The sequence below is a fragment of the Acyrthosiphon pisum genome, chromosome A2 (genome assembly GCF_005508785.2).
Source record: "Acyrthosiphon pisum isolate AL4f chromosome A2, pea_aphid_22Mar2018_4r6ur, whole genome shotgun sequence".
NCBI lineage: Eukaryota > Metazoa > Arthropoda > Insecta > Hemiptera > Aphididae > Acyrthosiphon > Acyrthosiphon pisum.
In genome coordinates this window covers 66,233,693-66,258,716 of record NC_042495.1, presented here as the reverse complement: position 1 = coordinate 66,258,716, position 25,024 = coordinate 66,233,693, and the positions used below count along the sequence as shown (strand labels likewise).

At 31.7% G+C, this 25,024-nt stretch overlaps 2 protein-coding genes across 5 annotated transcripts in view; one reads left to right on the top strand and one right to left on the bottom strand.

Annotated features, from left to right (window-relative positions):
- The window catches only part of LOC100168581 (monocarboxylate transporter 2), a 374,360-nt gene that overhangs the window by 62,501 nt on the left and 286,835 nt on the right, over positions 1 to 25,024 (bottom strand). The gene's annotated exons all lie outside the window — the stretch shown is intronic.
- LOC115034329 (platelet binding protein GspB) lies at positions 925 to 4,313 on the top strand. The gene has a single exon (XM_029490972.1). The coding sequence runs from the start codon at positions 1,443 to 1,445 to the stop codon at positions 1,968 to 1,970; it is 528 nt and encodes a 175-aa protein (XP_029346832.1). The 5' UTR covers positions 925 to 1,442; the 3' UTR covers positions 1,971 to 4,313.

The following is a 25,024-nucleotide window of genomic DNA, read 5'->3' as shown; positions in this document are numbered from 1 at the left end:
GTTCGTCTGTACGCAATATTATATAATATTATGTGGGCATAAGATATGTGGTTTTTTGGTAAATATGCTCACACACGGATTACCGTACTTAACGAACTCCTATTGCTAGATCTATTATACCAGTCACCAGGGCACAGAAAAGTAAACCGACAATGGGAAACTAAAATATGAAGAAATAAAAGAATGGTTAAAATATGATTATGTCTTCGAAAATTGTTTACAGAAAAATCTACTGGTGGACGTTGCGTGTAGTGTGAAACAGTTTGATGCTTATAATAGTTGTAATACACAGCTCGGTGGTTGAGGAGAAGAAAGATAACAACGAAATAATAAAATTGTTGATTTCGTACGTCGTGTAGGTACTCAGTGCTTACCGAACAGACGATGACAAAAAATTGTCCATTCTTGTCCTTATTACAGGTACACGTTTTCATCCGAGTTGGGTCCGAAGTACTAGGCCAATATAAGGGACTACTCGCAGGCACTACACTATAGTTGGGTCCAGGTATATGTTAGGTACTAAACTAGTTGGGATCCTAATTTTCTTGACGAGTACTTCACTATACTAACATTTCTCTTACCATTTGAACATTCTTAGGATTGTCTATGAACTATTTAGACCAAAGATATGGAGGGTAAAAATGTTTTTTAATGTTTATTTTTTTTTAGTTTCTTTACCATAAAAAAATATAAATTATTATAATTTACAAATAATATAGGTAATAGAAATGTTATCTATATTACCGATACCAAAAATGAATGTTGTACCTATACATTTAAGACAAATGTGATTTTTTAAACAATATTTTCTTTTTATTTATAATCTATAATGATATAGTATTATGTATTTTTATATATTTTGATTTTTTAAATTTTTAATGTTTTTTCTTGACATTAATTTTTCTATATTTGTATTATGTCATCATTTGTGAAATTCTAATAATTTATTTTAACAATTTTAAATTCAAATCTCAATTTGGATGCATCCTTTTCATTCCGTACATTAATTTTCATAACTCAAACTACGATGATACGAAATTCTCGATGGTCGAGATTCTTATAATTTCCATTGAACAAGTTTGCAAATCAACAGAGAATCAATCGAAATTTCGAACTGTCTAAAATGTATAACACAACGTTTGCGGGGTTTTGATCATAATAATACGTCATTGTGTTTCCCTTTCATATAATATAAATATTTAATAATATCATGTTCTTAATAATTTTATAGATAAATTCCGCGTGGTCAGAGTACTTTGTCTTCCTATCCGGAACCAGAACAAAATATTTGTTAAGGTATTTATTTTTTGTTTTGAAGTCTTAGCTTTTGACAAACCCTAGTGATTACAATAGTACAGTAGCTCCAGGCTCCTTCTGATTCGCTTGTCTAATTCAATATTTAAAATTCTATTAGACAAACTCGGAAACATCGACTGACGAAGATGATACCGAAGATCAAGCCACAGACAGTAGCAGCGACAGTAGTAGCGACAGTAACAGCGACAGTAACAGCGACAGTAACAGCGACAGTAACTGCGACAGTAACTGCGACAGTAACTGCGACAGTAACTGCGACAGTAACTGCGACAGTAACTGCGACAGTAACTGCGATAGTAACAGCGACAGTAACAGCGACAGTAGCAGCGACAGTAGCAGCGACGGTTACAGCGACAGTAGCAGCGACGGTTACAGCGACAGTAGCAGCGACGGTTACAGCGACAGTAGCAGCGACGGTTACAGCGACAGTAGCAGCGACGGTTACAGCGACAGTAGCAGCGACGGTTACAGCGACAGTAGCAGCGACGGTTACAGCGACAGTAGCAGCGACGGTTACAGCGACAGTTGCAGCGACAGTAGCAGTAGCTGTATTAGTAGCAGTACTAATACTAGTATCAGCGACGGTAGCAGTAGCTACGAGACCACCGGAATCTACAGAGACGGCGATTAAGTCATCGAGAATTCTTTGGTAACATTTTTACCTACCTAAGAGAAAATACGACAATCGCGCTCAGACAGAAATTTTTTGTTCAAAAATATTATTCATAATTATAACATAAGTATTACAATAAAATATTATAATATTATCATTACAAAATGTATACTGCTGTCTGAGTGCGGTTAGAGCTCAATGGTGTGTATTATATTTAACAACGAATTATACAATATATTTATCATCGATAATATTATAATACATATTTAGATATATACCTAATAATTGTGTATTTCACTTTTATTTCTATATTTGAAAGTGTTCGAGTGTGCGCGGTATGAAAGGCAAGATAGGATGGGTACCTATTGGATTGTTATAAGCTATAACCGACTTGAAAAAAATACTTAGGTGGAAATGTGAAATTCAACAGAGCAATGACGTAAAAACATTGATCTTAAATTCTTAATCTGACGATAAAATGTCCTCGTTTATTGCTGCAATACCTTTATTATATCTGTGACAGTTTAGAAAGGCTCAAGATTCGGGATAATGTAAATAATATTGTAATAATTCATTTAATAATTACACACAAGTCAATAAGAAGTGTCATTACTGGGTGGCTTCTTCCAACAGCGTATTTTTTTTCCAATGTGGCAATGTCACTGTAATTTAGCCCATATTCTTATTGTGCCTCAGGGTACAGATTGTATATTCCTTATAAAAAAAAAAAATTACACAGACACAGACCACACTTTTCACATATATATTATATATAATATATATATATACATACAATATACATACAATATACATACATATAAATATAGAGATGCAGACACATTGGTGGGAGGTGGGAGCTTAACCATCAAACATATAAATATTTACTATAATATTGACTATAGATTTTTTAGTTATAATAATAATTAATAACTATTAACTGTGCGCAAAATATAAATTCATATCAAACCTATTAGGTACCTCTAATATATTTATATTATACTACTATGACGTGTTCATATCGATTGATTGTATTTGTATGTATTGTAATTCATTTTTAGACGGCTGCGAGGAGGATTCATTGCCCGAATTTCTCAGCAGAGATGATGCATATGATACATGTGTCATGTGCCAACATCGTTTGGAGTAATTTAAGTGGACTGTCCCCATAATGTCCGCACTTACCAAGCATTAGTTTAAAAAAAAAATAAATATTATGTTATCATCTTTATTATTCTATCATAAGTACCATTTTATATGTCAATGTAAATTTTTGTAAATAATGTTATGTATTATAAAATGTAAGGCCGCAAAAAACAACCAATCAAAAGGTTACCTGACTGTCAGGAATACTTTATAAAAAAAAAAAAAAGATTAAGTAATTGACTCCATTATTATTATATTATTACCTATGACATATAATATTAATTATGTATTATAAATAAAATTAATGTATTATAATCCTATTATTGGTAGGTACCTGTCATAAACGATTATAAATGTGAGTAGACAGTGTGATTGAATATATTATACATTGGAATTAATTTTCTCCAATAAAGATTATCGTTGTAAATCGGTGTACCTCAACGTACTTCAATGTACTTGAACCAAACTATAATATTATAACTAATAAATGGATATAATAAAATGTTTTTTGATAAAATAAAATTTCCTTAGATAATTATTATTGAATTGATTTTTATATCACATTACATTTTTGGCAAAAACCGTGGTTTACTAGTTTGTCACTCATCTGTATCAACATATACATACACATTGGCTTCCCATTTTATAGTGTATGCTATGTTTTTAAAAGAACGTAACAGAATATACATGTTTCCAATTAATCTATTGGCACGAGTTTTTAAGAAATTAAGTACCTAATTATTTATTTTTAAGTAAACCATAATTCTTACGAAACAATTAACGATTTTGTATATATGATTTAACAAAATGTAAGGTAATGTAACATATTATCTGAGTTTCTTCTAAGTTAAATTGATATAATTTGGTGCACTTTTTTATATTATTTATTTGATCACACAAATATGGAATAGTATAATATTTTAATCAATATAATTTCTTGCATTTGCTCCAGTTGGTAGCTTAGTGTATTATCAACCAACAAGTCAAAATTGTGTTTTTATGTTGGTTTTTTTTCAATTTACTTACTTTGTTATTAAAGCTTTTTTTCATAACGCCAAATTTTTGGGAAAATCAGTGACTCACTGAGTATTCGTTTATGCTGTACATAAAAAATCAACTAGGAGAATTAGTAGAACTTACCATCCTGTAATTTTGTACAATGCAATTAATAATTATTAAATGTTTTTAAATTAACGTAACATACACATGGTACTCATTAATATGTTTAGGAATACAAACTTAAGATATTAAAATAATTATTTCTTTAATTTAACATAATTTCGCACAAATTAATTAACTAATATTAAATAATACAGGAAGGTGTTTCATACAATATTATTAATATAATAACTGTCTATAGACTATAATTATTCCATTTTACGGAATAATTGCATACAAACTTAAAACGTGTAAACTTACCCTACAACGTTTTCAAGATTGAAATAATTAAATGTCGTGTACGATTATCGAAAAACAAAGTTCGTTAGAAGATGTCGTGTTTTCACACGAATGAACAATTAAATATTATTATTAAAAAATTAATTAATATATTAAACATTCGACTATAACTATATCATCGTTTGACCAGACTAGACAAATATTTTAAAACATATTATTTTGTGTACAATAAAATATGTAGTCGAATTAAATTCGTCTGAAGCAGTCAAATCGAAACTGTGCCGCTGAATCGCTTGCGGAAAATACTCGTGACAGTAATATTATAATCACGGCATTAAAATAATTCAAATATGGTCCTGAAAATGACATGTATAATAATAAACTAAACGAAATCGATTATTGAATACATAATATTTTATGCAAAATATCTGTTAAATAAAAAACACTGTTTAATATTATGTATAAGGACGCACTGTACATTATTTATTAGGAACGATCGAACGAGACTTCGATTTCCTGATATGGCTGGGTAACGCGAAATTATCGCTAAAAAATCGCTGAAACCCAAACGTGGTAAGCAAATAACCGACGAAGGTTAAAAAAACACTGCTGAGCGTACAGACTGCACATCGGCACACGTCTTTCACCTCATACTAATTATTATGAGCAAACGATTTAAAATAATGTTGAGTTGACTATCGAAAAGTAATCATATTGAGCGGATCCGTAGTGAATTTATTATTAGTATATTATAATATCGTTTATCGGGAACGGAAATGAAAACAGAAGAACCGCGTTTGTGCAGACCGATCTGCACGAGGGCCGACTGCGGCGGGAACCGATAGGCCAGCGCGGAACTAAAAACAGGAAACGCGAACAAGGTCGATGCATCGCTGAGCGTGCACGGTAAGCTGACTGTGCAATGAAATCTATTTACCGCGTATGCGGTATACGGTCATATCGGTCGATATAGGCATACACATTTCGATAAGCCACCGAGCCGACACGCTGTAAGGCCCATTTTTTATGCAAACGAACCGCGTTAATAGCCTGGAAAAATGTTTACACCAAATCATTATCATAATTATATGACGTCATGGATGACGCTCGATTCGGCCAAATGCGTGTTCGGAACATTTTCATTCAATTTCAATAATATAAAACTTAAGGGGAGTTCACAACTGCCCGTGTCGTATCATGCAAAATACATTTTTCTGATTGGTTTACCAAAATATGATTGCAAAAATATGATCGTGTCGACCAACACGGCACCGTGAATACCGTGAAGTTGAATATATTCAACTTTTGATCATATTGGTCACAATGTTCACGCCGTGGTAGTGTAGTTTACTGTTATCGATTATATTATTTTGATAAGAAAAAGTTTTAAATATTTAATTTAATTTAATTTATATTCTTGTCTTCTGTCGATCGTAATTAATGATTATTGAACGTATTATGTCCCGAGTCCTGACAAAACAAACGGAGCAAATGTGCCTACAACATGAACTATGTAAAAGTAAGATAACCATGGTAAAATTTATGATTGCGTAGTAAGTAACGTCCTGATTTGGGACGCCTCCGAAGAACGCATTGAATTCATAATTCACACGACATGACACAGACAGTTGTGAACACCTCTTAACATTCAAAATGTTGTTTCGGATAAACAGTAGAAATTAACCTAGCTCGCCCTGACTACGCGTGCTGATGGTTACTTTATATTTTGCTTAACAACCAGTACGGACGCCGACGGACGATCGTAAATAATTCACCGCACGATAATCAATCGCGCAATCATGCGACGTAATACCAAACTACAATATTGATCGCAAAGATAAATTTATCGTAAGACTATTTACGACTATTGATCGTAAATCACCAATCAATTGATCAGCTGAGTTATTAGTTTTTATTAGTCGCTATCTTTCTTTTGGGTTAATAATAACTTAGGTATACCATAATATAGTGTATAATTATTATAAACTATGCTATGGTAATAGTTTATTAATCTATTTTTGTAATTCGCTGACATTATTGGCAATGCATTTTCGACATTGTTAGCTTAAGTTTTTGAGGAATGTGGGTAAATGGCATGGACCTAAACTAAAAGAATGTCTATGGACTTTATAGGCAGATATTATAACCATGCAATTTCTTACGTTTAAAATAATTTTAAACGTATAATTATTATACAGATAATTATATGTAATATATACTATTGTAAATTTGTAAGTCAGTACAGTTATTTTTATTATAATTATTATACCTATTATTATTATTGTATTTTTAATTAATTATGCATTTTGTAGCTATTAATAAGAAAATAGCAACTATAATATGTTATAAGTTGCGATAAATATTGTTTCTATGTACCCAGTTAATTTTAATTGCCATGAAAAATCTTGCGATCAATCATATTTGCCGTAAAATGTCATGTGGTAAATTATTTACGATGAGATGACGGGACACCCGACCTTACACTAAGTATATAGTGATGGTGCCATGGCAAAGAAACGCGTCCACGCACTGACGTGTAACTATAATAAAATATTATGCTATTTCAATTAGTTTTTTTACACTCGCTTATAATATTAGAGCATGAACATCGCGGCGCCGTAAAACAGCGTTTTCGCTTTGCCGTCGACACGACGGACCGGTCAAATCGTTTTCCGGTTTCTGTACGGACGAATTTAATATTATAATTATTATGCGTAGGTAGGTACCATAATATATTTTATAGGTACACGGATTTTAGTCGTTCCGCGATATTATGCGATCGGGGTGCGTGTAAAGTATTATAATGTATCGTTGTCGGTTCAAAATTTCTCGCGAGCTTACATTTGGAAAAACTTCCCCCCGACAGAGGTTATACGCGTTATTGTTATCATTATTGTACAACAATTATAATAGTCAGGCCCAAGGGCGTATTTACGAGGTATGTGTCCCGTGACCCACCCTATTAGTAGCGCGGATGTACTAAATTGTATACAATAATCATTTATAACTACCATAATAATCATTTACATAATATGGGATATATTGGTAAATAATATAGTAGATATTTTTTTTTTATAGAAAATATTTAATACTACAACAATAATAGTTTTTGTATTCTATGCTTTGTTCAATACTACTATATAAATCAATTTATAAATCAGATTTACGCGGCCTCACCACCTGTTGGTATCTTATTTAAAATACACAATTTGATATACGGTGTACCTAATAATACTATATATTATATGTGTGAAAACATAAATTTAATTATTATTTTCTCCATGTTAAGATACATTTCAATCGTTTATTTTCTGGTTCGTTGAATCCGTATACCATGTGGTCAAAAAAAAAAAAAACAACAACAATGCATTTTTTGTTTTAATTACAAATAAAATCTGTTGCGATAAAAGACGCTAGCATGGATTTAAAAAAAAAATGATCTAAAGAAACAGGAAATCTGCAATTATTGGTGTGTTTTAATAACCATCCCAATATTCCTGTTCAGATTCTTAATCGGATTGCTTCAAAATCAAGGTCGTTTACGAAATAACTCAAAAAAGAACCATAGAGTTCAGATGATTTTAACTAATTATATTATATTATATAAAAATTATTATAATAGTAAATTGTTGGGTTTTCAAAATAATAGTTTTTATATCACAATATTTTTGATAAATCAAAATGTTTACGTTTTTATATTGGTTATTTTTTTGAAAAATATAAAAACTAGCAGAGATTATATTATTATGTTGGTATTCTTTGGTTAAAGAAGCGCCCATAGTTTATTATTTTAGTATAAATTAACCCTGTGCGTTTAATCACGAAACAAATGCAGTCATGACTCATAATATGATCATAAAGTTGTATAAGTATATCCATATAAAATAATTACTGTAAAGGAATGCATATTGCATATTATGATACATTTGATTCCAGGAAGTCAGCTGAATTTAATTTAAAGCGAATTGAACGCTATTAAATTTTTTTAAATTGTCAAAATAGTTTTCGTGGAAATTGTAAGCAAGTCTCGTCGGACAAAACTCGTTTCAAATAAGCTCTGGTTAAAAAAAAATTAAATTATTAGAAGAAAGTACAATTTAATAAGACAGCTGCATATTAAAAATGTTCACAAATTGTAGAACACACGGTTTATAAGCGTACTGAAATCGAAAATGCATCATCAATTTATTTTAAGTTTCATACCGTGGTGGCAGTTGAGTACCACGATAGTAGTCTAAAAGTTCAAAATTTCCATGAAATACCCACATAAAACATTTTTTTTCTTCTAAAGTCTATGAATTATTCATGACAATAAAATATAATAACACGTACCTACGTGTTATTAATCCATATTTTTATTAATTTAAAAATATTTTACTTATGGTGTTATAAGTAATTAATTCTTTGTAAAAATCAATTACCTACCGATTTAAAACCCCGAAGCTGAATGCTGAGTTCACAGGTATAATTTAACTACGTACCTACATTTTATGAAATGGTTTATTAATGTACAGTTTTATTATACTAATTTCACTCACTTGCATTTAAGTGAATATTAAACACCATGCGCGTAACATAAAAATAGGTACATAAAATGGAAATTGCATGAAATTATATTTTATGCCCGTCGTTAAATGACGCGAAATAAATAAATCATACAAGAATGTGAAAAATATGATTTTTTTACGAAGCACATTATTATACGACAACAGTGTAAAACGTGTTCTTTAGACATTGTTTTCGTAAATTTTACCACCTACCTATTATTATATATATACGTGATATTATTATAATAATGTCTTAGAGCGCGGACGAATTAAGGTCTCGTGATCAAGGTAGGTACATTGATTGACGCAAATAGTTCGGTACCCGACTCTGAAGACAATTATGGTTGTCCGTCCGAAAATCCAGTTCTTCGATCGGTACCAAATCGAATGCGGTTCTCGTACGGCGTAAAAATCGCATGCGATTTCCGTCGTTTCTGAGTACCGATAATTGGATAATTGCACACATGCCATGTGTAAGATATTCTGTACGGATATTGCCTCCTGTACATAATATACCTACCTAGGTAGGTACTTATTATAATGGACAGAGATATCGTTACAGGACAGTATATACTGTATATGTACCTACGATGGAAAAAATATATAGAAATAATAATTTTGTGATAATCACATTATGTAGGAATGTATTATCTATCAGCTGATGTAGTTATCGTTAAATTTTCACCAACAATTATGGACACACTGGGGTCCATGATTAACCTTTGATGTGAAAACAATAGTTTAAGAAAATATATGTAGGTATGTGAAGTTATATCGCGCCGACTATCGTAAAACTGCCAAATATACGGTTGAAAACAAAATATGATAGGACGAATAGCAATATTGTTGTTGATACGTGCGGACGAAGTGACTCACGTGCGTTTGTAGTCAAACTTGGTTCTGCTGAATGTTTGGCCACTACTTTTTTGATGGAATTTGTTATTAGGTAACTAAATAATTCGCAAATTGAGATACTTTTTTGAGGTAGGACTTTGAATGAATTTTAAAAAAACTTGTAAAATAGTTAATACTCAGTTACACTTTTCTGATACGAAAATGGTAATTCAACTGGTTATTTTCTATTTTCTGAAATCACGTATCTACAGGTCATGCCTGTTATGCACAGGCATGACCAGCGAAATTTGATCCAACTTAGGTAGGTAGATTAAAAATTGCGGTGCATAATATAAACTTTTTTTTCTAAGTTTCTAATTTCGTATTCAGTTTTTGTACATTTGTAAAAAGTATTATTAGTATTAAAATTATTTTTTTTAATTACTAAATACAATTTTATATAACCTAGGTACCTAAGTAGTTATTTATTTATCTGATAAAAGGAATAGTGTTTATATTGTTTTTTATTCCTAATAAAAAAAGTAAAACTGCTTTAATTATTATCAGATGATACAGATTATTTTAAAGTTTGGGGGTTATATCCCCAAACCTTAATCTAATTTTATTTTATTTTTTTTTTTTTTGGGTGGTACAGTAACACATCCTCTGGATATGCCACTGTTTTGCACGATCTTCGGATGAGGTCTGGACACGCCTATGTTCTCTATACAACTGCAGGACGTTGGAGCTAACAATTATAAGATCAGTTAAACTTTCTATAAAACATAAAAAAAAGTATTTCTTACGAAAACTATATGGTTTTTCACCAATCGTTTTGTCGGCATTTCTAAAATAATTAATTGCTAAATCAATACCGAGTACCAGTGATAAAAATATGACCGTAAAAAAATAGCACATGATATCCGCGCGGAGCTGCAAGACAGTCTAAATATTTCTATAATAATAATTAATAATGATTGTTGTTATTGTTGTACGGAAATTGAAACAAATAGGTAAATAGTATATTATAATATATAGCATGAAACTCGCACGTGCGATAGCTAAAAGTAAACCACCATAATACACACATTACTATGCGATCTCTTAGATTTACGGCACGCCAGGTGACACTTCAGTAGGATAATAATTTATATAAAATATTAAACACTACAATAATATAGTAATAATAATAATAATAATAACTGCCTGTGACGAGACTTGGCCCGCAGGAGATAAGAGTTCAAGGACGACGACGGTTGCTAGACAATAATAATATTTATATCGCAGTCCTGCGCAGGGATTTTTGTCTCAAGTTGGGGGTTGAAGAGTCTGTGTATACGGAGTACGAGGATAAGGACTTCAGAGTCGTAGCTAATAATATATTTTATTTTATAGTCTTCTTGTCCCGCGGGAAAATCGCAGGATTGACGACACGATCGAAGCACTACACAATATGCACGTTTAAATAATTAATAGCACATATTCTAAAGCGAGCTGATGACATTATTACTTTAACTTTTATGTCTGTTAAACTACAAAAAAATCGCCCTAGTTTACCATGTATATTTTTAAAGGAATATACAAAGACAAGCATCAACACCATGATATTCGGTTTCAGTGTACTTTTTAGGAAAGTAAAAACACAATAATATGTTCGTATATGTAATATTTACTTATTTTTTAATCAATTGTTTTTAAATTTATTCGTTGGTTACAGCTTCAGCTGATTATCTGTGTAATTTAAATACATTTAAATAATATTGTTGATTTATTTTATTCAAAGAAATTTACTCGTTAAATGCGAGTGCACCAAATTCTTACGATTGGTTATTGATTACCCGTCTCATGAAGGGAGGATCATATTATATTCTAAAAAATATTGTATGGTAAAATATGCTTATAATTTTGAGTATTATATACTATAATACGCAAAAGAAACTATATGAACTAAAAAGGGAGTCACTACCTATATACTCACGTCTATATATTATAAGCTTACCTACTAATAAGTGATTTTCGTAGTTAAATTATTCAATTTTAAACGATAGCCATGTATAATATATAGTGCGAAATTCGTGAGCAGATTATAATTTCGTTAATTTCGGCGTGCATATATTACAAACTGAACAAACAGTTTGTTAATAACAAGCTTTTATAAACTTTAAATGTACGTAGGGGTACAATAATATAGTGCGGTTAAGTCTCGCGGGGCACAATTAATATCGGGCGGTTCCATTACTTTTATCATAACTTAAAACGCATATACGAATATTAAAATATGACTATAGTCATGTAACCGTTATACATCGGCTTTTCGAGAATCGATATTCGTACGCAAACGTTTTCGGCAAATACGCAATACAGCTGAATGTTTCGGAGGTTATGTTATAAGGACTTGAGCAAACACCACACGAAAATGTAAATAAATGTAAATCTTTTTACCGTGGAAAACACGAATGCCCATAATAATCTTCTGCGCGTTACACCGTTGAATAAATTAAAAACAAATCCCCATATCGTGATCGTTCTGATTCTGGACGGTGTGATAACGTCGACGACCTGAGACTAATAATATTATTATATTTATTGCGTCGAGGAGTGACATGATCCAAATTACTGTAGCGGGACGAGAGAGAGAGACCCATAAGACTTAGGAATGCGGGCACAGACCATATGAAAATGTATCGATTTTGTACACGCTCTGATCGCACTTCCCTCGGTGTCTATATGAACTAGACGATGTCAACTTTCTAGAATCAATCGAAAAAATCGGTCGTCTTTGGAAATTAATATATAAGTATAAGGTACGTTAAATAACGTCCGGGTGTACGACGAGGGGTTGACCAGAATCGTTCGTCACTACATTATTATTGTCAGATCGGGAAATCTGAATATACTAAAAAGCCGAAAAACCCTACTTCCGCATTTCGAGTGATCAAATATAATAATACATGCCTGTACTATCTTTACAGTATTATAGACAGTGTGTAGTGACTAGAAAATGCCTATATAACAATTATATTACACTTTCGACGACTACCACTACGGATCGTGTCGAATACACGAGAAAATCCCATCGAAACAATAACCTAGCTATGATCGTAATACTGCTTCGATTTAGAAATTATTGTTCCGCAGTCCGTCCGTCGTGCAGGCTGCGCGATAAGACGATCATTTTGACTTACGCCTTTTGTGTTTATGACAACAGAAATATTACTCAAGTTTATAAGGGGATTTAGTTTTTTTTAACGAAAAACACACATACAAGCGTTAACGTCTTAGTCGATATTTGTATTTTCGAAAGTAAAAATATATGTTTTCGTTACGTCTCTCCTCTATTGCCACACTTTAACCGTCACATATTATTCTAAAAATATTTTATTTTTTTTTTTTTTAACGTTAAACGAATTGTTTTTAAACTTATTTTTATTAGTTAGGGCTTCAAATATTCAACGAAGCCACCATTCAAATAAAATGAAATTATAATTGACATATTAATTAATTCCTATATTACGCAAGAGTATTTTATTTGCCAATAATTGATTTCTTTTTAAACTATATCGTCTGTATGATATTATCATAATTTTATTAATGCAGGCGCGTACAACGGTATTATAATAGCACACAAAAAATATACGTCTTTGACAACGAATTTACATAATGGACGTTGACGCACATGGCGAGACGCGCACAGCTGTGGGCGCATCATATAGGGTGGCTCTCCTGTATCCTTGTGCATATCCTACGTACTTAACGCACACATTACAACGGAAATAATTAATTCAAGACGGTGGATCAAAAGCGGAAGTCTCTTTAACGTCGTAGTGGAAAAACGGAATACCGAAAATCCACTTTGGCTTTTCGATTTTATTAATAGAGTACTCTGTTTAAAATATACAACAATATAATGTGGGTAACGAAAACATATTATATTACTTACCTAAATATTGCATCATTTTAACTCCAAACTACGTACTATCAGAGAACAAAATTAAAATCAGGTAGTATATGTGGACTAAACTTGTTACAAAACTTCGGTGACTGAGCGTGCAATATAAACAAAGAACTATATTGTGTCCATCGTAGTCACTGACCATTGCGGTAGGGCCCTTAAACCGATATCGCTGCAATAGTTCGGGACAGCTGCTAACAGATCTGTTTAATCGCTGTCATGACGTAAACATAAGGAGTCGATAATAATAATATTATAATCACGTGTTTTACCAAGACATTTCACACAGATTTTCGATATCGGCATTATAAAATCAGGTAGTCCTCGTAATATTATTATTATTATTGCGTTTTAATACGGATTTCACGAGCAGCGATGCGCATGCACGTAGGTACACTCTGCTAGGTATAATATTGTACGCCATTCGTCAGGAGAAATCAAAATGTAATTCCGGACCGGTTTAAAAAATTATACGGTGGACGTCGGACGCCGGTGCAGAAAATTAAATACAGTATTATAGTAATAATAATAATTATTATTATATGGGTACGCGAGTTGTAGGCGATATGTGCAAGTTCCGATACGTCCTATGATGAAATAGCGGGTGCCTATAATATACACCGAGTCGAAACAAAAATATAATATATTATCGAAATCACTGGATTCCGAATACGACCGTTGATTGTTACGTCAGTTCAAAATATTTTTCTATGATATGATAATATTATAGGCGTATGTGCAATGAGCATATAATAATATAATTAAAATGTCCACGTCCATCGACGAGATAACTTTTCGTTTTCGTTTTAAATCGATCCAAACATATAAATATATATATTATATATAGGTACCTATAGTTTCTTTGCGGCGCGTATGAAAAATTAATTTTTTTTCAATCACAATTTATTTATTTAAAGTTTTAAACTATAACTACACCTTTCAAAGGTCATAAAACTGAAACCTTGCTGGAACCATTTTTTTCAAAATTATTTTAAAAACCGAAAATTAAATCAAAAGTATATGATATGTATTATTTTTTAAATTTATAGCTCTACGAGATTTCAATTCAATTTATACTTATTGTGGTTTTACCGTACCAATGCTCTGAATTTCTCTGTTTTTATATTATACACGTAAAATGTTGAAACAAAACTTTTTTTTAAATTAAACGAATATTGCAGTACCTATAGGTAATAAATAAAAATAAGTTTAAATCAATAATTCCAATATTAAAAAAATAAATAATAATAATGATAATGATTTACCTTTGACTATCAAACTTTATTATCAACTGAGTTTTAGTTTAAAAAAAAAAATGTTTCTATAAATCGTAAGAATCTTACAACGGTTTCTACGTAAGAGATAGTAACGTGTATAATACTATATGATATGTAGATAGTACACTATAGTACCTACATATATTATGTAGTATATATCACTTAATTTATTTATATTTTATGTACATAGGTAGGTATAGGTCGGTACCTATATAATATATATATATATATATATATATTATGTATTCTTTTTTTGTTAACAATGGTGACTTTGTCGGTATATTTTCGATCGCGTTCTCACAATATTGTGACGTTGGTTTGACAATGTTACAAACGCTCTCGTGTTGATCAAAAGGTATCGATAACGATCGAGCACAATCGTGATTCTAGAGCTACTGAAGTGAATGTAAGTCAATACTAGCAGGCAGCCGCCAATTCAATTGATACCGGTCTCTGTGGCCAATTATTTTCGAAGAAAATATGTTTTTTAACGATCGCGGTGTCTATATACGTTTGCGTACATACGTCGTATTCGCGATCAGAACCTTCAAAGTAGGCTTAGCGTATGCAACAAAAGTCTGTAAAACGATTACGTTATATAGGTAATCAGATATAATAGAATATCGCAATAATATAATATGATATTATATTGTATTGGCATCGGATTGGAATTACATTCAGATGTATAATAATACGACGCGACGTCTTCTTTGTCACTAAACAAAGTCTTCTCAAATATTGGGAATTCGATAATCGGAAATCTTATCCAATAGAAATGTCAAAGTTATATACATTAACTAGAAATCGGATAGCAAAAAGTTTTTCATCCAAGTAATGAAATTGCTTTTCTGCCGGTCCTCGTGATTCGCGTTTGCCAAAAACTGTACTTCATCGCGAAGCGTCAAATTAATGAAATAAGTTAATAAAACGGTATAATAATAAACCTAGTATCCGCGAAACGCTATGTAAAATTAATGAAAATTGATATAATATAATGATATTATATATACGTCAAGTTATACACGCATACCTTATAAGTTACATAAAAAAATAACTGATATTAATTCGAACTTTTTAATAATATCATGTTTTAATAATTCAATATTGGAGACTATGGTATAATAAACCGGTCGTATATTTTGCTAAGCGGTCTTTAAACATTTTCATTAATCACTGCGTTAACAGTTGATGGTAGTGATAATTACCGTTCAAAATTGTTTTTAAACTCGCAATAAGCGTAATACACATTTTTTTTTTTTTAAATACCTGGTCATATTATAGGTAATTAAAATTCCTTTAAAGATATTTTTGATTTCTTTGATGATTGTTAATTATTATTTAGCCAAAATGAATGATTGCCTTTTCTCGTCATTCTTATGAGAATAGGTTATCCCACAGGTAGGTAGGTATCGCATAACATTTTATTGTAACGTATTTATCCAAATTTCTTGATTAATTCCTCGCATAAAACGTGCAGTTCAATGAATAATTATAATCGTTATTAAAACCCCGAACCTACCTATATACGCAATTTATATTTAGTAGGACCTACCTACTATTTTTATTAATATTATTTTATGCATGCCTGCCAGATAGTATACCAATAATGCGGTTACCGACATTGTAATTTTTATATGCTTGGCGAATAGTGGAATTTCACACGTTCCAACGAAAATTATTATTATTTTTGGTCGCCCCAATATGAAAATACAGTATATTATAAAATCGTGGTGGTCCAATCCTATAATATGTGTATAATATAATGTAACACAAAGGATTAACATATATATATATATATATATATATATATATATAGCATAATATGCATATATACACATAATATGATATATGTACGTTAAAACAACTTATATGTACGACGCCGATGTTTTTAACCACTATACATACCTAGTAATATATTTATACTCAACGTAATAGTAATAATATAATATAACCGGAGGCCGCGGCGTTGATTGTTCCCATCTAAATTTTTAACAGAACCCATCACGGCTGACAGCTACGAGCTACCGTGTTGACATATAGGAAACTGGTAATAGAACAAAGTGTACACGTAGGTAAGCGTGTGTGTGTGTGTAAGCAATTTACGTGAGTGGGGTGCACTGGTGCTGAGCGATGAAAAAATGTCGCACATCGAAAAATTGTCCTCGTTTAGTGCGCACTATACGCCCGTTATATACACTGCACGGTTTATAACTATTCATCCAGTTGTGTTTTGAAGCTCAGACAATATTTATAATCGTCAGTTATGATAATGCGACACACTCGTGGGCCCGAGTGATCATATGGTATTATATTGTGACTTATTCAGAAAAATCAAATTTAGAGGGGGAGGGAGTAGGCTCGAACACATTTAAAGTTCTAATAAGTATTTCAACATAATAATATTATATATAATTAGGTCCTATAATATATAAATAAGTCAATTGCATGCGCGTATAATTGTGGTATGCGATTTGTTCGCAAAACAAAATAACAGATATTATAATAATTTTAAATACATACAATTAATAGTAAGTATTGTTGATACATATACAAAATGTACTAAATACAATTTATAATAATTGAATACGCCTAGAATATAGGTACTCGTCAACTATTTTTTTCCGGCAATAATAAGTATTAGGTAAAGCATTATCTCTTCTCCCGTTACAGATCACAGGTAGTTAAATCTAGTCTTTTAAGCTGCGATGAAAATGATCTTTTCAGAGTAGGTACGCATTATATTAGTTATGGGAATTGTTGCAATGACAGTTAAAAGTCTTTGAATACTAATTCAGATACAATACTGTATATTAAATTAAGAAGACTGGGTTTATATTAACTTCCATGATTTAACGATTTTTTAGACGCGTACAGGTGGTCTTATTCGTGTCTGTCGTTTTACTTTAATAATATTAAAGCATAGGCACCAGATACCTAAAATTATAATACACAGGTAGATATGTACTCTCGGACGCGCACGATTCGCGAAAAACTTCGAGAGTTGAGGTAGGGGGGATCTCGACGATATAGGGTATCGCGCTAGAAACTGCAAGGACACGGAGAGAGACTAGGGGGGAAAGAGTTCTTATCGTTTGTTTCGTGGACATCGTTCAATTTGGCACTACTCCTCGGGGCTGCTTGGCCGATAAATTAAGAGGGTCATTCTCGGAAGACGCTCGCGTATATACTAGCTACTAGCTGCTGCGCCGGTTATCCGGCAGTTCGATCTCTCCGCAAACGCTCATCCTCCTCCCCACAACCCCCTTGATAACATTACGCGTATACAATTCGCCTGCGATAGGGAAGTTTTGCCAAAACGTGAGTATATATCTTCAGCTCTTCCTCGTCCTTCTCGTCGTCGTCATCATCGTCACCGTCTCCCCTCGAACAGCGCAGGCGACTGCACGCAGTAGTATAAGGCGTGTTTGGGCGGAATAATAGAAATATAACAGTCCGTTTCGACATGACGTCAATATATAGAGTGTAGACGGACGTGCACAGGAAGTAGGCGTCGCGAGAAAACTATACGTATGCATTGTACATTATATTATTATGTGTGTTGTGTATAATATTGTTGTTGTTGAAGTCGTATAACGTTTCTTCCAGATAAAGTCCGTTTTGACGGTTCAACACGGATAGTCTATAATAGAACGTAGGTAAATAGATTCAATAGATTATATTATATTATGTTACCATCAAAATATGATGCACGAGCATTATCCCAAATGATCAAACTCTGATGTTATAAAAAAATTGCTCTACTCTTTTTACTATGTTCGTTTATGAATTGTATCGGTTAGCATTATTCACAAACATAAATTAAAATAATGTGTTTCATAATAATTAATGACCCTTTTTCTGATAACATACGATTGTAGCTTTATACAATTACGGATGTTAAAATTAATACAAGCAAATTTGGGAAAATAGAAATTTGAAATTAGAAGATATAAGTACTTTTTTTCTTACTTTCTGTGAATAATGTTTTAATTTGAATTGTTGTTTTGATGCATAATATACAGTTTAAGCACATTTTACATTCTAAATTATTTAATTTGATTACAGTACCTATTATTATAGTGTATTAATTAAATAATTATCCAGTAATCATTTTTTATTTACAAATTTAACATTTAAGATCATATTAACAATTATTATTAACATTGTATGAAACATAATTTTCCATTTTTGTTTGAGATCTTAACAGATAACGAAAATCTTTTGACAAAACGTAAATTTATTTATATTTATTTGTGTCAAATTTTTTAAAGATTTAATGATCATACATAGAACAGCACACGTTCGTGCGGCACTGAAAAATACTTCAAAATCAGACGACAAGCCTTCCTATATATATATATTATTTTCATTTCCATCACCCTCTCTAGAAATAACGGTTCGCTCGCAGTTGGCAACTGGCATGGGTGTATATAACTTACAAACAGAATCGTGAACTTATCAAAACACTCATTAGAGTACACTTAATTTAGAAATGATAGGATAGAAAAAAAACCAAAACAATTGCTAACGAGCGCCTTAACCGAACACGAAGAATAATATGTAAACACGTCACCGTGCTGCGGAGACCTTAATGAGAATTTATACGTTTGCATTTTGTTACAAAGTGGTTAATAAGTGTGTGCGTGTGTGTTTTTTATTTATTTTTTTAAGGAAAACGACACTGATCATAGGACCTCACGACTATGGATATAATTCTCGTTTTAATGCGTAAGAAAACAAGAAATGCTCAAGAAAAATGAAATAAAATATTAATAGAAATGTTCGTTGTATCCTACGCGGCGTGTATAATATAATATAATAATAATATTATAATGTGTAAACACGAGATGAGAAGCAGCCCGAGGGTCACTGGAGATGTGGTTTTGTGCGATTACACTGGTTACTGGTCAACGGTCGTTGAGTTGTGATTGTGCAGTGGGGGAGGGAGAACTTTGATTTATTATACGCATTCAATAGAAAAACTGTTGGCATAAAATTCAAATAAAACAAATGACTTTCGTTCACTTTGCTCAGTATCAACCAACGTGCTTTGAGGTTTTCGTTCTCCGCCGTGGGTGGACACCCCGAATGACCGACCCACAAGCTTTCGACCTTCCTCAAATTTAAATAACGTAATTTTAGTTGTTTTTTTTAGTATTATTAATAACCGTTTATCACGTATTTCAGTATTTGTAACCCCAAAATTAATCGTTTAAAAAAGGCACTCAAAATATATTGAATATCAAAAACTATGAAATATGTACATATGATTATTACTTTTAAATTGTTATATTGCTGAGAAATTATGAATTCTATAAATCTCCACATTCAGGAATTAAAAATATATTATGTTTTGAAGTTGAGTAATTGTAAGTAGATTATTTTGAAATATGCATATAATATATTCAGTAGATCATAAACATGTACGATGTACATAACGATTAACTCTTTTCTTGGATAATAATATATTGTGTTAATAGTATCCATAAAATAACTAACTACCTACTCATAAATGCAAGCACTTCATAAATTATATACAAATACTGTATAATATAATATAATATAATGTAATGGAATATTATAATATACAGTTATTAGAGTTAAATTAGATTATTTAATTAAAAAAAAATCAGATGTATTCTTCATATAACTCCAGGAAATAATAAACTAACGAATATTACACAAAAACTCGTTTAGTTTAATTTATTTAGAGCATACGGATAAATGAATGGTTTTTTACGATTTTAAAATTAAAATTGTGACTTTTATTATTATTATGAATACAGAATACCAGAATACATATTATAAAAATATGACATTGTTTAAGAATAGAATATTATTTGTGGTATTACATTATACAATTATGTTAAATTTAATTTGTGATATATAACAGTACATTGTGTATACCAAAATAAATTGTACGCAATTTAATTGTTCGTTTTATGGTTATAACTTATAACTATGTATTTTTTTTTATTTGCGGATTATATTATCTCTGTATAAATACGTGTGCATACTGCAATATGTGTTAAATTTATAAAATTAAATTGATTAATTGAACATTTTATGAGTGAAAAAATTTTACTGCATTAATAATCAATTTAAATATTTAACACATCGTTATACATATTCTCGCAAGAAAAGTAGCAACTTTGAAAGCTAGTTATTATTAACCCAGTATCACGTAGGACTGATACATAAATCAAAATTTAAATTTCTTGTTTCTATTCCGGAAAAATACTAAATCCCAGAAATAATTATAGATAAATTTAAAAATGTTGAAACCGGTTAACTAACTAACCACTAACTTATTAATGTGTAAAAAAGTACCATCGACACTAATTAATTGAAAAAAACTTCAAGAATATATTAACAATTTAAAGGTAGGTACAAAAAATAATTTTAAAATATATAGATAACATAACAATAACTTAATTTTCCTTGAAGGTGAACAATGGCATTGGTGAAATTCACCGATCTGATTACGTTTTGCGGGGAAATAAAATTGGTCAAAAACTTTAATGTAATTTGATAACTTGTAAATCGATCATGAATCATAATATTATACAGTTATAAGTAAATCGTCAATCCTCGATGATAGTTAATTTCCAGAATTTTCAGCACTAAATTAAAAAACCATTTATAAGAAACAAAGATGACAACAACAACGGCGAACACACTATTAGTTTTCAACAAGATATCGATCATCTTCGGCCGGTGGATCCGTCATCGTACACAATCGTTTATTCATGTGGCGATCGATCGTCGCGTTCAAATGTCGAAGAGTTTAGTAATAATTTATGACTCGCATGCATCGCACCGAGGAGAAGAGCGAAAAGTGGTCAACAACCACGATAGGAACGAGTATCGTCGAAGTGTTGTACAGTCCGCGCCTACTTTTTAAGTCTATTTATTATTACCGTATATTTTTCTGTTTCTTTTTTTCATCGTCGACGCGAGCGTCACAAGCGCGAGTTTCCGATGAATTATTAGAAAAACGTGACATTTTAAATTACAATGGACGAACATATTTTACCGTCTGAAACGTATCGACGTTATCGGATTGACACAATTCTCGCTGCATAAAGTTGAATTGCACATTATAAATCAAGTAGCAATGCGCCACAGCAGTATACTAATACTTATACAATAATGTAAGTGCAGCTATAATATTATAGCTGTTAATTAAAACAATATTATATAGGTAGGTATAATACATGATTTCTGTATGATATGTTTATACTCGTACGAAATAATCATAATATTATAAATACACACGTGCTACGGATAGGTATACCGCGCAGTTGTACCCCAACCCAGCCCGAACAACGCACACACAATTATTATTAATTACTGATGCAAGATAATAATAATATTAATATGATATACAATGAAGCGCTTACTATATAATATATACAACGACTCGAGATGCGATTTTGCGCGATGTACTTATAATATACAAACTGGTCGATCGTGAAGCATATATTACAAATACTACTACTACTACTAATAATAATAATAATAATATGTGTATAGGTAATGCGTATATTATGTATTTCAGGTATCGGTTCGTATCCGAAAGTTTTAGAAGCGTGAATATAATATATTTTTTATCATCTAGACGTGCTACCGTGTTTTAGGGAGCGTATATTATAAGAATAGTATTATTTGGTTTACCCGACGTACTGTGAAAATAATATATTAACACGTCGGTACGGTACACTGTGATATTGTGCACAGGATGTAAGACAGTTTGTTTTCAAAGAAAAATTTTAAATTTCCGCCGATTACTCTTCGGGGGACATTCAATAGTCACCTTCGAATCACACGTCGTTAAACGATGTGCATTAACTATATTATTGTATTGACGTATGCCGTGCGTGGGTACCGGGCCGGGTTATATTATATTTTTATTATTGAGTGTAAACTGCAGAAATTGTTTTCACGACAATAATATACGACATGATATTACTATTTTGATGATTGCGTCAATATTTGGAGGAGGTATAATATACACAATAGCGTGTACACTGGACAGTGGATAATACAGTTTATAGAGCTGCATAAATCACGACGAAATAACTTTCTCGACATAACCTTATCCACTCGTCCGATTGAGACGGTTTGAAAAAAAAAAATACTACGACAAAAAAATATACAAATTGTGACAAAAAATAATCCGAATTGATCTCTCACCGTGTCTCACTCACTCTCTCACTCTCCCTCTGTTTTTCTCTCTCTCTCTCTCCCTCTCTATTCCATACCGATATGGACGGTAAAATTGTCAAAACATTTTCTGGCCATATACACATGTGTACATAATATAGGTACATATATAGCATGTAATATACTGTGTATGGCAATATAGTCGTCGTTATTATTTACGCGCTAACGTTTCTTCATTCCGCCGCGTGCGCACGAGACGTATAATTATTTCCGAATCAAACGAACCATCTAATGGGCCGCCATTGCCCCCGAGGGCATCCGGAGTTTTACACGTCAGTCGTATATACATATAAATTTTTTTCTATCGAAAATTACCATAATCGCTCGGTGCTCCGGAACTTTGAAAGGACGCGTTGAACGGGAAAAAATCTCGGAGAGAAAAAAATACCGGAGGACACGCGGATTCAGAAAATCGTCGAAAACTCCAAAGTTCGAGATACCGCGGCAGCGGCGTCGTATACCTACTGCTGTAGTGTTTCGGGCATGATTGAAAGTATATCAAACGACGATAGAAACAATCATATTTTATTCCTTGTTGCAGAATACAATAATAATAAAATATTGTATTGACACATCGTATCATGTACTCTGTGCACAGGACTACAACAGTCAATATGCATGGCAACAATACGTATAATATACGCGTTACAACAGTTTAAATTAAGGAAACACTCCGTTGCATATGTAACTCGACCGAAAATTTATTACAGTTGGCCCCAAATAGTCTTCATATATAATATATATATTATATAATATTAAATAGGTATGTCTGTATATATACACCTAACGCGATTTCATCTGCGATTGCGGCACTTACTCGCCTTAGTACGCCCAGCTTGTACATTAATATGTATATACATTATACTCGCGTATTTGCATAATACATAATATATAACAATAACACAGACGAACCCTAATCCACGGACGGGCCTGTGTTTAACCTACGCGATAAAAAAAACATCGCCACAGTGCACGCACCTAATGTAGATATGAAATATACATTTTGTCACGAAAAACAAATATTCTATTAATACAATTTATAAAAAATCGCACTAGTAAATACAGATATCGCGAACAACTTTTATCATGCCGCAGTTTGTTTGAATGGCCTTATGAATTCGAATCGCCGCAGAATATAATATAGACGTGCCATATAGACAGAATTACTATATATGATGTTTTACCGAATGGCGATAATAATAATAGAACGAACTTCTTAAGTTTGTAATATTATATTTTGTCAAAATAATTTATTACAAATAAATATATGTATATATAATAATATTACGGTATATTATATATATATTATGTTATACGCATCGTGGAGTTAGCGTATATCGTCCGAAAAACATTTAAGTTTTTCCCCTTCCTTTATTTCCTTCCTAAACTGTAAAAGTTACTCCTCGAGAAATGCAAGAAAGTGAATTGCAAGTCGATGTAGCTTTTTTTTTGTGTAAAATTACCATTGCGCAGTAAACTAAATATCATAGTGTCGTTCAAAACGTATTATGCTGAAATGGGGGTACCTAATTATTTATGAATACATCACAATTTTATTATAAGACTATAATATAGATTCAAATCGATCGTTACGCGTTATTATAATAGACTTGCTATCGTTATTATTATTCATCGAATAGAAAAATACGCATACTAAATTGAAACATAATAAACCACATTAGTGTTTAAAAAAGTCACTGGAGACCGTCGGAGCATT